Consider the following 15,728-nt stretch of genomic DNA (forward strand, 5'->3'; position numbering starts at 1 on the left):
GACATGATAGACACTTAGAACTGAAGGGATTTTAGATTTCTAGACCATCTCCTCACTGTATAATATTGGACTTTGAGGTCCACAGACATGAGCTGATGTGCCCAGCATAGCAGGGCAAGTGGTAGTGAGGTCAAGGTTAGAACCACTGAGAGGTCTGGACCTTGCCCCATCCACAATCCACAAGGAGCCTCAGCTAGGCCAAGTGACGGTTTCCATTGCACGTGAATAGAATGGCCTCACATGTAATTATTACTAACCCTGACCAGTTATACCATTCCCAAGCAGGATAGGCATTTAGGAAAATTTGAAGTTATGAAAAACAACTATCTTCCTCCAACTCTGATTTTAAAGATAGAGTTAATTTTGGTAAAAATGGATGAAGATCCAAATTGCTTAAAGTCATTTAAATGGACAAACTCAGAAGTGATTTATGGAAGTGATCAGTTTACAGCTTGTTAATGTTGCGGTTCCTAATTATCACCAGGCTGGGTTCCCAGAGTCTCTTTGGGAGTCAAATCCTCTCTTAGCCCTTTTTCACTTCTGCCCTCCTGTGTCTACTGGAGAGCAGACACATTCTATCATGGCTTTGCCCAACTCTCTCCACCACTGCTATGGTCTGAATGTTTGTGTCTCCCAGAATTTATTTAAAATTCTAATCCCCAAGGTAATGGAATTAGAAGGTGGGGCTTTTAAGAGGTTGGGATTAGTGCCCTTACAAAAGAAAGCCCCCTGGTTTGGCACAGCAGCTTATGCCCATAATCCTAGCACTTTGGGGGGCTGAGGTGGGAAGATCGCTCAAGGATAGGAGAGTGAGACCAGTCTGGACAACACAGTGAGACACCCCTCTCTACCAAAAAAAAAAAAAAAAAAAAAAAATTAGCTGAATATGGTGGTGTGTGCCTGTAGTCCCAGCTACTCAGGAGGCTGAGATGGGTGGGGTATGGGGGATGGTTACTTGAACTCAGGAGTTTAAGACTGCAGTGAGCTATGATTGTGCCAACTGCATTCCAGCCTAAGCATCAGAGTGAGACCCTGTTTCTAAAACATAAATAAAAAATAAACCACAGAGAGCTAGTTCCCTGCTTCCACCATGTGAAAATGCAGTTGAAATTTGCATCTCCCAACTAGGAAGATGGCACCAAACCCCAAAGCTGCTGGTGCCTTGATCTGGGACGTCCCCACCTCTAGAACTGTGAGCAATGAATTTCTCTTGTTTGTAAGTCACCGAGTTTATGGTATTTTGTTATTCAGCCCAAATGGACTAGGCAGTCACCTTCTATATGCCAGTTAAGAGTCAGCATGCGATGTTGCCACAATATATCACATCAGCACGTATGAATTTTACAATCCTGGGTAAGAATTACCACATTCCTTGAATTCTGTATGTCTAATTGAATCAGCTCAGCACCCCATCCTGTGGTCCTGGTGAGATATGCACCCTGTCACTGTTGAATTCTTAACCTGTCTCCAAGCTCACAGAAGCTCCTCAATGCCCCACCTCAAGATTGTACCCTGTCACTTGGTGCCCCAGGGTGTCCCCTTACTGTTCTGGCTGGCTTTGCCTCTATCCTCTACTCTCCTAGTATCTAGGGCCATGGTAGCTTTCTGGCAAAGCTGTTGGAAATTATGTGAATTGAAGACACTGAGTCGATAAGCAGGAAGCCTTGGCTGACCTCATGGAACAGAGGAGGGAAACTGTCTACAGTAGCTGGAAACATGGCAAATTCCATCTTCATAAATTATCTCCCAGTGGCAGCCATTCAATTCAGATTTACAAAAGTCCTCCACCAAAATGCTAATGAGGCTAAACTAAGACATTCTGAATTCAGATTCATTTCGGTTCTCAATTTTAACAAAGGTCAAGTTTTCTTTCTGTTTTTACCTGGGAGAGAAATAAAACCACAACAAAGGTGGGCTCCTAGAATCCAACTTCTTACCAATTCCTGCATCTCTAGGCCAGGGATGCACTGAAGTAGGCGAATGAGTGGCTGGGGCTGCCTGGAAGTGGTGATGGTGGGGAGCTCAGGTGCCTGGGTGAAGACTGTGCAGCCAGGCTGGATGCAGGCCTCAAGAAAGGCCAGAGTTCAGGTCTTTATATGAAATTCGTTGTCAGCTGACTCTGGTTTTGTAAACACTGATGGATGGCCACAGTGGCAGGGATTCATGGTAGCATGTCAGTGGTGGCGATGGTGCAGGGACGCCACCAGCTGGTGACCCTTAACTCTTCTGTGCTCCCAGCTTTGGAACAGGCCAGTGCTGGGCCTGGCGTGTGTAATCTCAGCCATACAACCTTGTTCCTGTGAGCCTGGAGAGAGAGCCCTTTCCAGGGGTGAAAGTCAGCCAGAGTAGCCCCCAGGCCAGGCTTGCATCCTCATTCCCTTGGAAAGTGATGGCGCCATCTGGATGCAGCAGGCCTTCCTGCAGGCCACTTCCCTTCAGAGAGAGATTCACATACCCTTGTCATTTACCTAATTTTGTGGTTTTAGGAGTCCTGTGGTAGGTCTACAGACTGCATAGCAAGATCAGAACCTCACAGAACAAATCCTTTATTTGAAAAATAAACCGTTCTCTAACACGTGTTGGGTTGTGACTCTTCCTAGGAGAGAAGTTTCAGAAACCTTTTGTTTTGTTTTGTTTTGTTTTTTGATTTTTTTTTCTTTTTTTTGAGACAGTGTCTTGCTCTGTTGCCCAGGCTAGAGTGCAATGGCATGATCTCAGCTAACTGCAACTTCAGCCTCCCAGGTTCAAGTGATTCTCTTGCCTCAGCCTTCCAAGTAGCTGGGATTACAGGCACCCGGCATCACGCCCAGCTAATTTTTGTATTTTTGCAGAGATGGGATTTCACCATGTTGGCCAGGCTGGTTTTGAACTCCTGACCTCAGGTGATCTGCCCACCTCAGTCTCCCAAAGTGCTGGGATTACAGGCGTGAGCCACCATGCCCGGCCCGGAAATCGGTTTTGAAAGGGGGTTGGGGAGGCAGTGCCTGCAGGGAGGATCGGATAGGTTCTCTAACATTTTCTTTCCATCCATCTTCCCATCTCGTGTTTTCCTGGGGCAAGTCGGAGGAAGCCTGTGTCGTCTGATCCCATTGCTATTCTAAGCTGCTTGGATTAGGAGGCTATTTTTAGTGCCAGCTGCTCTGGTCGGCAAAGCAGAGAGGGTGCCTAAGCCAGGTGGCAGCTAAATCCCATAGGAAGCAGGAGGTGGGAGGTGGGTGCCCCCGGGTGGGGACCTTGGAGGCAGGTTTCCTGGCCCAGAGTGTGACCTGGCTGCATTGCTTTTTTTTCTGAGTCACATGGTCTCACTGCATCGCAGCTGCGTGGGTAGCCAGGTTCCTCTGTCACAGTCAGAGCCATCTACCATGTGGGCCTGTGCGGGGCAGACGCATGGATGCAGGAAGAGGAGGGTGAGAGAGAAGAAGAGATGGGCTCCTTCCACAGTGCTTCAGCCCAGCCTGAAAGCAGGAGGCCTGCAGGGGTCCCCACCTGGTCCCTTAGCACTCCCTTTGGATGAAGCATATCACTGCAGTACTCCCTGGTCCTTCCTTCCCTGGAGAGGGTGACTGCTTCTCCAGCAAGGACTTGGACGTGAAGGTCACCTTTTCCTTCCTCTCCTTACAGAGCCTGGCAGAGGCATGGCTTGTTGCTGACCAAGAGCACCTAGACATGAGCCCCAGCACCCAGTCACCACCTCCATCATGCCCCCCAGCTCTGTGCTGTCAGTTTCTGGTGAGACTGCAAAGATGCCCTTGAGTGGACTGTGCCCATGCCCTACCCCTGCTCTAAGATCTGGTCCACAGGTCTTCTCTGGTGCTGGGGAACAGGTCTGAGACTGCTCTGTTTCCACCACTTACCCTGCGGCTGGACTGGCATCCTCAAGATCTGCTCCTGGAGAAGACAGAAAGGCAGGAAGAGATGGGCCCAGTATACCTTGAGTTCCTTTCTCCACCCAATGACCCTGTGACTTGGCTGCCCAGAGTGTGGCCTGGGCTTTGATGGTGAACAATAGGGAAGCTCCTAAGCCTGTCTTGCCCCAGAGAGCCAGCTTTGAGTCCCTGCCAGGGCTTTTATAATCCATTTATTACACATGCTGTCACAGCAGGGCTCAGCTGACTCCTGGGAGCACTCCAGCACCCCTGGATGCCAACCCCTGCTTGGTCCTGGGTGACTTACCTCTCCACCACATCTGCAAGAAGGACAGATAAATATGACCTTCCAAAAGTGTCTCCATCACCTAACAATGCCTTTCCAGTGAAGATGAGCCCCTAGCTGCAGGCCAGGGCACAGAGATGGGGCAGGAGGCTGTGTCAGAGATTTAGGCACAAAACTGGAACCCTAAGATGAGGGAAAGAAGATGGCAGGCTAGTTGCAGAGCAGAGTGATGTTAACTCAGGTATTAATTTACCTTGGGTACCGATCATTGGTAGACACTGGGTGAAAGGTGTAGGGGGCAGAAAAGAGGGAGTCTGAGTGTCTGGAGGGAGCTGTGGCTGTGTGCAAGGTGTGAGCTGGAGGCAAGCAGGGTTGGGCAGGGTGCAGACCGTGAGCCCAGACCAGGGCATAGAGAGTTGAAGGGTTCCAGGGCTCGTCTAAACAGAGACTTCTAGGCAGCTGTCGGCCATCTGGGTCTCCCACCAGAAAAGAGGGCTGATAGGATTTTGTTTTCCTTTTCCTTTTTCTCCAGTCTTGTGCCTGCAAGCAGGTAACAGTGCAGGAAGGCTTGCATTTAGGAAGGCTGAGCCTGCGCTTTGCTATGCAGAGGACTTCCGCTCCTCTCTGTCTCAAACCCCCTTTCCAGACCAGGCCCAGCGCCTCTTCATGATGTGGTGGAAACGGAAGGATATTTGGAACTGGACAGAGATGGGTTCAGATTCCACCTACCCTTTAACCAGCTACACCAGACTGTGCTGTTCATTAAAGAAAAATGAAGTCTTTGGTGGATGGAAGCAGGCGGGGATGTCATGAAGGAGCCAGGATGGTGCCTAGTCCTGGATGGGTGGGCTGGGGGACTTGGCCAGGCAGTGGGTAGGGACAATGGGTCACTCCGTCAGGACCACAGCCACAGTCACACTAGGAAGCCCAGAAGTACCTCTTGAGCATGCTGCTGCTGTCCCTGCTCAGCACAGGGCACGGCTGTGCTGTCCCTGTACACTAGGTTTCTAGTAGACGGCCACTGCCCAGGCTCCCTGGCCACTTGCTCCAGATTAAACCTCTTGCACAGGAGCCTCTGGATGACCAAGGCTTATGGTCTTATGACCACATGCCCGTGCCCTACTGCCAGAAGGGCTGGAAAAGTGGGCATCCAGGGTGTTCAGCTTTGTGGTGGAGAAATTATGACAGCTAACATTGGCTGGGCACTGGATTAATTCACTTCATTCTTACAACCCCAAGTGCAGTATTATTTCTCCCATTGAACAGATGAAGAAACTGATGCCCAGAGAGGTGAAGCAAATTCCTCAGAGCCACTTAGCTGGGAAGTGGCTAGGCTGATTTCCCACCCAGGCGGGGCTGACATCACTGTTTCCTACCGACTCCTATGGGCAGTGATTCTCTGAACATCCAAAGGTGCTGCAAATTTGGGTGGCCTGAAGGAGAACACAGGTCCACTGTGCTGGATGTGTGATCCTGGGTGAGCTGCAGAGTTTGCCTGCGTCTCAGCTGGCTCCTGGGTAGAAGATGAGAGTGGCTGGCCATGCAGCCAGAGTGAGGCTCAGAAGAGACACAGCCAGCGTATGTATATCACCAGCAGAAGGGCTACGCCAGCCCTTTCCCTATTTAAGACCCACAGGATCTTTGCTACCTGCTGACCCCACAGCATCTAGCACCACATCTCAAACAAAATCAGTGGTCCATAGAAGCCAGCAGGGTAGATCCGGAAGACCTAAATGATGTGAAAGAAAAACCCATGGAAAAAGGAGCTTTAACAACCACTAGTGATCACCAAGTTATGGGTAATGGCTCAGTTATGTAATTTGTTTTATCATCTTTATTTTATATTTTGGAATAATGACAGCTGTATCTGAAAATAATAATATATGCACATTATGAGTATTTAAGAAAAAGAGCAAAGTATTAAGAAGAGAGGTAAAAATACCAACCCGAATTCTACCACTTAGAAGGAATCTTTGTTAAAATTTAGGGGGTTATTGGAAAGGCATATATATATATATAGGTATATATACATACACATATATATGTGTATATACGTGTGTGTGTGTGTGTGTGTGTGTGTATACACCTCCAGCTCTAGCATAACTGGAGCTCAGCAGGCCCCTTTGCTGCCCCTGGGAACCTCAGGCCAGGCCATCTTTGGGAGTGCCCTTGGTGTGTGGCCCAGAGGCTCCGTCTGCCCTGGGGCTCTGCCTATGTGGCCCCTCTCTACAGGTGGCTCTGCAGGCCTGGGCTCCGCTTCACCCTCAGCTGGTTTTGCTGGAGCATCTCCTTGGCCTTGGCAAGAGCCTCTTCTGCAGGGACAACCACATGGGGTGTCACCCCCACCCCTTCCCAGGAGCTGCCATCCGAGGCCCCCACAGAACGGGCAGTGGGGATAGTGAGGTAGAGGTTGGTGTCATCCACGTGGTAGGTCTGCGGTGGCTGGCAGCCCCCGCTGGTCACCTCCCCGATGACCAGGGCCCGGCCCAGCCTCTTCATGATGTAGGTGAACTCCTCCGCTGTGCCAGCCGTCACACTGCTGGTCAGAATGACTATGCTCTTCTTGGAGCCGTAGCGTTCACCTGGAAGACAGAAGGCCCTTCAGGATGGGGATCAGGCCAGGACTTCTCTATCCTGCCTGGACCTTCAATGAGGGAGGAGGCCCTGGACTCTAGGTCTGTGTCCTTGTGTCTACTTGCGAGCCACTTGGCTCCTCTGAGCCTTGATTTCTGCATCTGTAACATGGAAACAAGAATGCGTGCCCAGTCACAAGGATTTCAGTGCTTGACAACTCCCAACGACGGCTCTTTTATGCCAGGTAATAGGAAAGGCTTGATCTAGTCCCCCTTTTTTTCCCTCTAGAAAATGGGCATACTGACACATGCTTTGCAGGGATTCAGGATCATGCACATAATGTCCGGACTAGGAAGCCATGTGTTCTCTCTTCATAAATAATGAGAACACCTAAACTGACCGGACCTCCTCGTTACGCTGGACTCAGAAAAGCCCAATTTGTGATGTCATAAGAACAACCCTCCAGGACAGCGCTGTCCAACAGGAATGTAACATGAGCCAGAATGCTGGCCATAGATGTCATTTTAGGTTCCCTAGTAGCCATGTTAAGCAAGCAAAAGGAACCTGTGGCATTAATTTTAGTCATGTTTTGTTTAAGCCAATGTATCCAAAATACATTTATTTCAAAATGTAATCAAATAAAATACGAATGAAGTATTTCCTTTTCTTTTCTTTTTTCCATAATGTCTTCAAAATCTGGAATGCTCTTTACACCTCCAGCACATCTCAACTTTGGAGAGTCACATTTCAAATGTTTGGTGGCCGCAGGTGGCTTGTGGCTCTCATATTGGACCTCGTAGTTCTGGGACCTCACGGTCTATAGAACTGAGTCTATCTTTAACTTCCAGTCTTGAAGATAGATTTGAATTTAAAATTCACCTGGTTCTGATTTGTATTTACATTTTATAATATTATTGTATGTACGTCCTAGAAGCTACAGCAAAACGCCTGTGCATTACAAAAGCATGGACGTGAAAATGGTGGGGTGTTCCTCTGGTCATAGGCACACCCCCATCAGTCTCTCCAGTCCTTTCTTGTTGGATAGGAGCACAGGTTCCTTGGTTCAGCACACTGGGCAGGGAAGATAGATGGAGGCCATCCACCCTGGAATGGGGCTTTGAGAGTCATGGTTCTGTAAAGCTCAGGGCCGACTTTGCCCCTGTAGCCACTGCTCTGGGTCCACGGCAGGGAACAGAAGCCCCATCAGCATCAGGACCTTTCCAGGTAAGTGCGTGGCACTGCGGCTGAGAGTTCAAGTATGGTGAGCACGGGAAGTGCCCGCTGGGTTTGGTGAGGGGCGAGGAGAATCCTTCAAGTTATGCATTTGTCCTGCAGGCTGGTGATTATGGTGCTGAGACTGGGGGAAATGTTGGTATTAGACAAACTAATATTCACATTTTGGCTTCCACTTATTAGCTGCGTGACCCTAGAAAAGATACTTGACCTAGTCAATCCTCACTTTTTTTTTCCCTCTAGAAAACGTGGATAGTGATACATGCTTTGCAGGGATTCAGGATCATCAGCATCTAGTGCTTGGACTAGGACAGAGCCTTACATTCCAGTTACTATGACTTTTACCTACACTCAAGCTGTCTTTCCCTGGTTTCCCAGAAGCTTCTAGAATGACGGCAGGAAGGGGAAGGCTTCTCCACATACCTACGACCTGGGCATGTGTCCAGAGTTCACTGATGGAGTCATCAGGCCGGCTGTAGATCTTGTCTAGCAGAACCAGAGGGCCTTCATCAAAGAAGTAGGAGCACAAGATGGGGATGGAGGATATGGGGCCACCGATGTTGAACCTGAGGGATGGGAAGTGGAGGCTGTTCAGGGGCTGAGCTCACAGTGAGGCCCTCTGTGCCCCTTGGGGAGGCCGGGATCTTTGACCCATGGAGGGTTCTAATTCTTGGAAGAAGAATTCCATAGGTTAGCATTTTCCAGAGTATTTCCAAGAGTTCTAGCCTCTTGGAATATGTTTTCAAATATGTTTAGAAAATACAGAATACCATATCCTTCCCTTCTGCTATATAATTAATATGCGTTAATATATTAAAGGCCCTGACAAGTCCTGTGGTCAGAAAATAAATTTTTCTCATTTATTGACCATGGACTGCTCCCCTGCACCCATATCTGCCTATGAGTGGAACACATTTTGGGAAACATTGTTCTTCCTAGTTGCATTCTGTGACAGTTTTATGACACCTACCAGCTGTCTTAGTTCAGGTGTCTTAACAGGGCACTTAGTGTGTTGAAGTCTTCAGGCTTGTGGAACTGCATTGGGAGTGAGGAAGCCTGGATTTCTCCTAGGCCATTTAGATTTGTCCCACTGTGTGGCCTCATCAGGCCCCTATCTCCCCACTGGGCTAGTGATATGTCAAGGAGCCTCGTCCGGTTGATGGTCTGGGATGGCCTGGCTGGGTTCGGGGTCTGTGATGTCAGTGTCTGAACCTCCAAACAAACCTCAGGGGTGGAAGGGTCTTTAAGCAACGTGCGCTTGTAGGCTGGGACCATCTCCTCTTTAAAAAGTGTAAACGGCATATTCAGAAGAAAGGGACTTAGCATGAGTATCATTTGGGTGCTCAACAACTTCTAAAGAATAAAATGATCAGACACCACAGGAGCCTCAAGCTCAGACTGTGAACACGCACAAAACTGGAGCCAGGGCGACTGTTTTATCTCCCAGGGAGGAGAAGCAGCCTGTGAAGGACCGAGAGCCACCTAGTGACTGCTTAGAAGCATGTGAGTGAGCTCTGAGGGCCAGAGAACTAGAACTGGGTGAATGCCTCTGCCCTGCCACTCTCTGCCACTTCTTTCAGACAACAGGGGAGAGTGGGACTGTCCCGTCTAAGGAGGGCAGCCTGCCCATAGAGGGTGCCAGGGCACGTCCACCAATGGACCCTGGAGTTACAGGATGCCGGGCCTGGCCACTGCCTGAGGGTGCTCATCCACCTCCTACCCCTGGTCTATGATGTGAACTCATGACATATGAGGCACATTTTTACAGAAACAAAGGGGACGTGGCTAGTTGAAGACATCCTTCCGACAATCATTTGGTGATGCAAAGAATTCTTTTGATCACAGTAGTGATTAATTTCCAAATTCTCCCCGTGTGATTTCCAAATTCTGCATGTATGATTCATGTGGCCGGGGTTGTCATGAGTTGAATTTGTATGATGTGAGGTGCACTCCCAGGTGGGGGACCTGGCTGTCCCACATGCCACTGACCATCAGAATCAACTGGGATGCCTGTCAAATACAGATTATTGGGCCTGTTCACTGGAGTTTCTGACTCAGTAAGGGTGGAGTGGGGCCCAGGAATCAGTGTTTTTAATATCTCCTTCCTCTCCTCCCCACTGAATCCTATGACCAGGCAAATTTGGGGGCAGTTTTCAACCTGGAATGCACCTTGGAATCATTGGAGAAGCTTGCAAAAACTACTAGTGCTGGGCCCCACCTGCAATGAAACCAGAACCCCTGGGCTAGCTGGTTGGAGCCCTGATAGGCAGGAGGCCGGCTCCCTCAAGTGCTCTGCCTTGTTGCAGGGTCCTTATTGTTCCCTGCAGTGGCCCATAGTTTTGATCGCCCCCTGGTGGTCCTGCGGCGCGGCTGGGAAGCAGCGAGCCCTGGCCACTGACCTCATGTCGAGGATCATGGCATCCGTGTGCATGATCTTCTTCCAGATGTGCTCCACCAGCAGCGTGGAGACCTGGGTGAGCAGCTCACTGTCCCCAAACATGTCGAACCTCAAGTAGCCGATGTTGTCCTCAAGCACGTTAGTGTGGAAGGAAAACTTGATCAGCTCTTCAAAGACTTCAGGGGAAGGGATCTGCAAGAGTTGGAGGTCCTGCTCAGTGTCAGGAGGGCAGCCGGTTTTCGAGCCCAGGAAAGCAGGTGCCATGGATCGCCTTTATGTCATGGGAAATATTAAGGGCATGGGACAGGAACTGACATTTCTGAAGGAGTCAGTAGGCACCCGGGACTTTCCCAGTGGCATGTCTGGGATGTGACATGCCACTGGGACATGTGTGATCCATGGGAAGCCTCCTTGCAGAGGATGCTCCTGTCTGCTCTGGTGTTCAGAGCTGGAAGGCCCAGGAATGGTCTCCTCTCTGATTCGTCCAACCTCGCCAGATACTTCCCAACATCTCTAAGCTTATCTTCCCCTCCACTGGGGCAGGATTGGAAGATGTTAGTTACCTTTAACAGGTGCCTGGCCCTGTACTAAGCACTTTGCAGAGCTTATCGTCATCCTCACAGCCACCTGTACAGGAGATAACATGATCCCCATCTTTTCCACGGAAAAACTGAAGCACAGTGAGATTAAGTAACTAGTCCCAGGTTACACAGTCAATAAGTGGTGGAGCCAGAATCTGAATCCACATCTGACTCCAAATTGTGAACCTTGGCTATACCAGAAAGGAAGAAGCAATTAATTTGGAAACTGGGTATTCTGAAAGCCTAGCACAGGCTACTTCCATGTGGATGCACCTCTTCCTCCCTCTCTAAGGCTGCGGGAGGGCGGCAGGACTTGGTGAGCTGGACTGGGGCAAGGAGCCTGTGCTGACAGAGACACTGCCCTCCAGGCCCTGCCCTGCCTTCAGTCACAGCTCTCTGGCTCCAGGCCACTCCCCTCTGCACCTCTCTGGGCCTCAGTTATGCAAAATGGGGATGAGAATTCTGTAGCAGATGCCGTTGGCACTCTCAGCCCCCTCTGATTTCAGCTGCACCTGGCCCCACTGACAGGCTCTCCCACAGCACCATCCTGTCTTTCCACCCTCAGCTCAGGCCTTCTCCAAGAGAGGGGAGCCTGCCCCACCCCGAGTTATGTCCTCAGGGCAACTCTTGGCCAAAGCGGGACAGGAGCCCTGGGGCCCGCCTGCAGAGAACTGTGCCTGGGAGCATCCCCACACTTGTCAGCGTCCTGGCTTCAGCAGAACAGCTTTGAGGGACCTGCCTGTCACCTTCCTATCTCACTCTCCCTGCTCCCTCCTTCACACCTGCTTCAGCAACCACCTCCCAGACAAACTGCCTGCACCCAACCCCAGTCTCAGACCCTCCTTGCAAGGGATTCATGACACATGCTGCCCTGCCCAACTGTGACAATGCAGCAAAGCCACAGGTAGGAGAACAGCGTGGAGTGAGTGCTGCCCGGGAGGAGCTCTCGGCCTGCGGTGGGGCACGCGGTGAAGCCCACCGCCACCTCTGCCACGTGTTGGCCTCTTCCCCACACTGACGATGAGAAGCCCCGCCAACGCTCACCTTCCACCCAGCCAAGGCTGAAACTCTGTCTATCCCCGGGGCTTCCAAACTGGCTTCCCGTGAGGTTGATGCAAAAGTAATTGTGGGTTTTGCAATTGAAAGTACTTTCACACCAACCTAACATGAATGTTCTACGGAGGTTCTACAGCAGCACCAGGGTCCCAGAGAGTGGATGGAACAGTGGATGGAAAGAGGAAAGGACTCAACTGGCCACAACTTAAGCATGAGAACAAATCTAAAAGCCATTGTCACGCATTGTGCACAGAGCCCTGCATGTGCAAACGACAGGTCAACTCACTCCCAGGACTGGGCCCGGCCAGGTCTCCCTTGGGTCTCACCTGCATGGGCACAATTCCAGGAATGCGGTCCTTGGCATTCTCAGGGATATGGGCTGCCTTCAGGTGTGGGTCTCCAGAGAGCATCTGCAGGTCAGCCCCCAGGATCTCGGCCAGGGCCACTTCTGAGGTCACCCTGGAGTAGCGGCTCTGCAGACCGCTCAGTTCGGCAGCCACCTTGGCCCCCAGCTCGGGGGAGGCGTAGTTATCGGCCACCAGCTTCCCAGCTGTCTGCAGCACCGTGGGCACCTTGGCACGCAGAGCCACTATGTCCTGGGCTGTAGAAAGGGCTTCGCTCATGGGCACAGTGATGTCAGGCTCCACGCCAGCCAGGTCCCAGGCTTTGCCCGTGGTGGCACTCAGGGCCATCTGGGTGGGCATGGATGCATATAAGGGGCTGCTGCCCACCTGGTAGATGCCCACAGAGAGTGCCCCTCCAGCTGTGGGCTCCCCAATGACCGTGGCCCGCTGCAGGTCCTGCATGGTGTGTGCAAAGGCCTCAGCCGCAGAGCCACTAGTGTGGCTCATCAGGATGTAGAGGTCCTTGTGTGAGCCGTAGCGCTGGCCAGCGACCTGGGGCAGGGTCCACACCTCCATGACCTTCGAGGTGGCCCTGTCAAAGACAGAATACAGGTGCCGGCGAGGCTCTGCCTCAAAGAAGTAGGAACAGAGCAGCGGGATGGCTGTGGAGTAGCTGCCAGGGTTGTAGCGCAGGTCGACCACCAGCGCAGCTGTGTCTACCAGCTGCTGCCACACCAGCCGCACCAGCTGTGGCCCAACAGCCTTCACTGTCTCCAGTTCAGCCATGGCGTCAAAACGCAGGTAGCCCAGCTGGCCGGGCAGCACTTCTGTCTTGAAGAGGGCCTCAATAAGATAGGTGAGCTCCTCTGGCGAGGGGACAGCAGGGGGTGGTGGGGGTGCCTCTTCTACCACCAGCTCATCAGGGCTGTGGAACACTAGCAGGCGGTGGTCCCCAGACACCTCCTGCAGGTCCGCCGTGAGCTGGGAGGCCAGAGACTCCAAGTCGACAGCTGTGCGGTAGGCACCCTGGGCCAGCTTGGCTTGCAGCAGAGCAGTCGTCTGCCCCACGACCTCTGGCTGACCGTAGTGGGCCTCCAGCAGGTGCCCCGTGCCCTCCACCAAGGCCCCTAGGCTCTGGTGGAACTCCAGCACTTCCTGGGCTTTATCCAGGGCCTCCTCGGCCAGCACGATGGCATCAGGCACCACTCCACCGCCCAGCCACGCCTCACCGTGATTGTCGATGAAGGTGAGCACTGGCACAGTGAGCGTGAGGCTGCCCTCGGGTGTGTCCAGCAACGGCACCGTGCGGGTGTGCAGCAGGTTGCCCGCGGTGATCTCACCCACCAGCGTGGCCCAGCCCAGCGACTGCATGAGGAAGGCGAACTCCTCTGCGGCCGTGGCTGTGCGGTGGCTGGTGAGCAGATACACCCCACGCTGAGTGCTGTAGCGTGGGCCCGGCAGTTCCACGTGGCTGAAGTGCTCCTGTGTGACATTGGTGCGGCGATCGTAGGTGGTGAAGAGATGCACGGGACCGGCCTCAGGGCCCTGGAAGTAGGAGAGGAGCAGAGGCACAGCCGAGGATGGCCCTCCGGGGTTGTGGCGCAGGTCCATGATGAGGTGCTCCGTGTCCTGTAGCGGCTCCCACACCTGGCGCAGGACATATGGGGCCAACACTCCCAGCACGGAGGCGTCAGCAAAACTGTCAAAGCGCAGGTAGCCCACATTGCCCGGCAGCACCGACACCTGGAACACGGAGTTCACCAGTGCTTGCCGGAGAGCCTCGTCCTCAGGCAACTCTGGGGCTGCCCCTGGTGGGTCTTCGGCTGCAGCGTCGGGCCCAGAAGGGGTTTCTCCGGGCCTAATGGCTCGCACCAGGAGCCTGGGATCCTCAGATGCAGCCTGCAGGCCGGCATTGAGCTTGGTGACCAGATCTTCCTCGGAGACCACCGTGGAGAAGTCCATGCTGGCCAGGTGCTGCAACAGGGTGGGCACGTGGTCCACCAGCGTGTAATAGTCCTTCAGTAACTGCTGAAGGCAGTGGACCACCCCTGGAAGGGCACTGCGCAGAGCGAGGATGGCCACGGCTTTCTCCAGGGCCTGCTCGGCTGGCGTCCCCACACAAGGCAGCACCCCGCTGCCCTCCCACGTCTGGCTGCCTCCGCCCAGGGGTCCCAGGGACCTGGACACGGGCACAGTGAAGAAGAAGTCGGACTCACCTATCCTCAGCTTCTGGAGGTCCAGGGCCCCCCCAGCAGTCCGCTCGCCCACCACGATTGCCCTGCGCATCTGCTTGAGGATGTGCGCGATGTCCTCGGCCACACCCCTGGTGTGACTGCTGGTGAGGACCACTACATCCTTGTCTGCACCATACCTTTCTCCCAGGACCTGGGGCAAGGTCCAGATCTCTGTGGTGGTGTTGGAGGGGCGGTTGTAGATAGTGTCCACGTGCAGGACAGTGTCCCCTGAGTGCAGGTAGGAGATGATGTAGGGGATGCCGGAGACCTGACCGCCCACGCAGTGCCGGAGATCCAGCACTAGGGCATCTGTGCTCATCAGCTTCCCCCAGACGTGGGCCACCAGGAACTCCCCCATAATTCTCAGTACCTCCTGGCCAGGGATGCTGTCCACCCGCAGGTAGCCCACATTACCTTCCAGAACCTCATGGTGGAGGCCCCTTTGCAGCCAGGCTAGCAGTTCCTCTTCTGAGAGGCTGGAGAGTGCTGGGACTTGCAGGGGATGTTCGGGGGTGCTGGGCTCATAGGAGATGACCAGGCGAGGGTCGTTTAGGGAGTTCTGCACCCCGGCTGTCAGCACACTGGCCAGCGTCTGTGGATCTGAGATGCTGAGAATCTCGTCACTCTTGATGGCCTGCTGGATGGCTTCCTGCATGCCCACCAGGTTCTCCGGGAAGCAGTAGTTATCCAAGAGGACCTTGGCCATGTCCAGCACCAGGCTTGGCTGGAACAGGTGTGTGGGGCCAGCCAGGCCACAGAGCAGCATGGACAAAAGCAGAATCCATTCTCTCATCGTGGGGACCCAGGGGGAGGTCTGGCTCCTGCACAAAAGCTCCCTGGACTGTGTGCAAGGCTGTGGGCCTGCTCTGTGCAGCTGCCTTCCGCCCTTGTCCTTCTCAGCTGGTGGACAGAAGGTCTGGGGCTAAACTCTTGAGTTGGGGGCAAGGCTTCCAGCTCTAGTAAGCCTTTAATCCTGTCTAATTCAAGCACATCAACCCTGGGTACCGGGGAGGCGTGGCCAGGGTGGTTTGACCCAGAACGTATATTGCATCTTATCTTGCTGTGCTGTGTCTGCATGTCACATATTAATAACTGCCATTGTTTTGAATTTCTGCCTCATGCCAGGCACTGTGCTCCATCCTTTACAAGCTGATAG

At 52.8% G+C, this 15,728-nt stretch overlaps 1 protein-coding gene across 1 annotated transcript; it reads right to left on the reverse strand.

The window, feature by feature from the left end:
* Nucleotides 1-5,959: 5,959 nt before the first annotated feature.
* Nucleotides 5,960-15,514, reverse strand: RBP3 (retinol binding protein 3). The gene is made up of 4 exons (XM_012472634.2): nucleotides 12,321-15,514; nucleotides 10,359-10,549; nucleotides 8,383-8,525; nucleotides 5,960-6,734 (listed from the first exon to the last, which is right to left on the reverse strand). The coding sequence occupies exons 1-4, from the start codon at nucleotides 15,363-15,365 to the stop codon at nucleotides 6,379-6,381; spliced, it is 3,735 nt and encodes a 1,244-aa protein (XP_012328057.2). The 5' UTR covers nucleotides 15,366-15,514; the 3' UTR covers nucleotides 5,960-6,378.
* Between the last annotated feature and the right edge of the window lie 214 nt (nucleotides 15,515-15,728).

This window comes from Aotus nancymaae, unplaced genomic scaffold (assembly GCF_030222135.1).
Source record: "Aotus nancymaae isolate 86718 unplaced genomic scaffold, 86718_ANA_hifiasm-v0.15.2.pri h1tg000010l, whole genome shotgun sequence".
NCBI classification, from domain to species: domain Eukaryota; kingdom Metazoa; phylum Chordata; class Mammalia; order Primates; family Aotidae; genus Aotus; species Aotus nancymaae.

What these genes read in the sequence shown, in the direction of transcription:
- RBP3 (XM_012472634.2), bottom strand. Translation starts at nt 15,365, where the DNA reads ATGAGAGAATGGATTCTGCTTTTGTCCATGCTGCTCTGTGGCCTGGCT. An exon ending in CTGGAATTGTGCCCATGCAG is followed by an intron (nt 10,550 to 12,320) that starts GTGAGACCCAAG and finishes CAACTCTTGCAG; the next exon opens with ATCCCTTCCCCTGAAGTCTT. An exon ending in GACACATGCCCAGGTCGTAG is followed by an intron (nt 6,735 to 8,382) that starts GTATGTGGAGAA and finishes TCTGTCTTCCAG; the next exon opens with GTGAACGCTACGGCTCCAAG.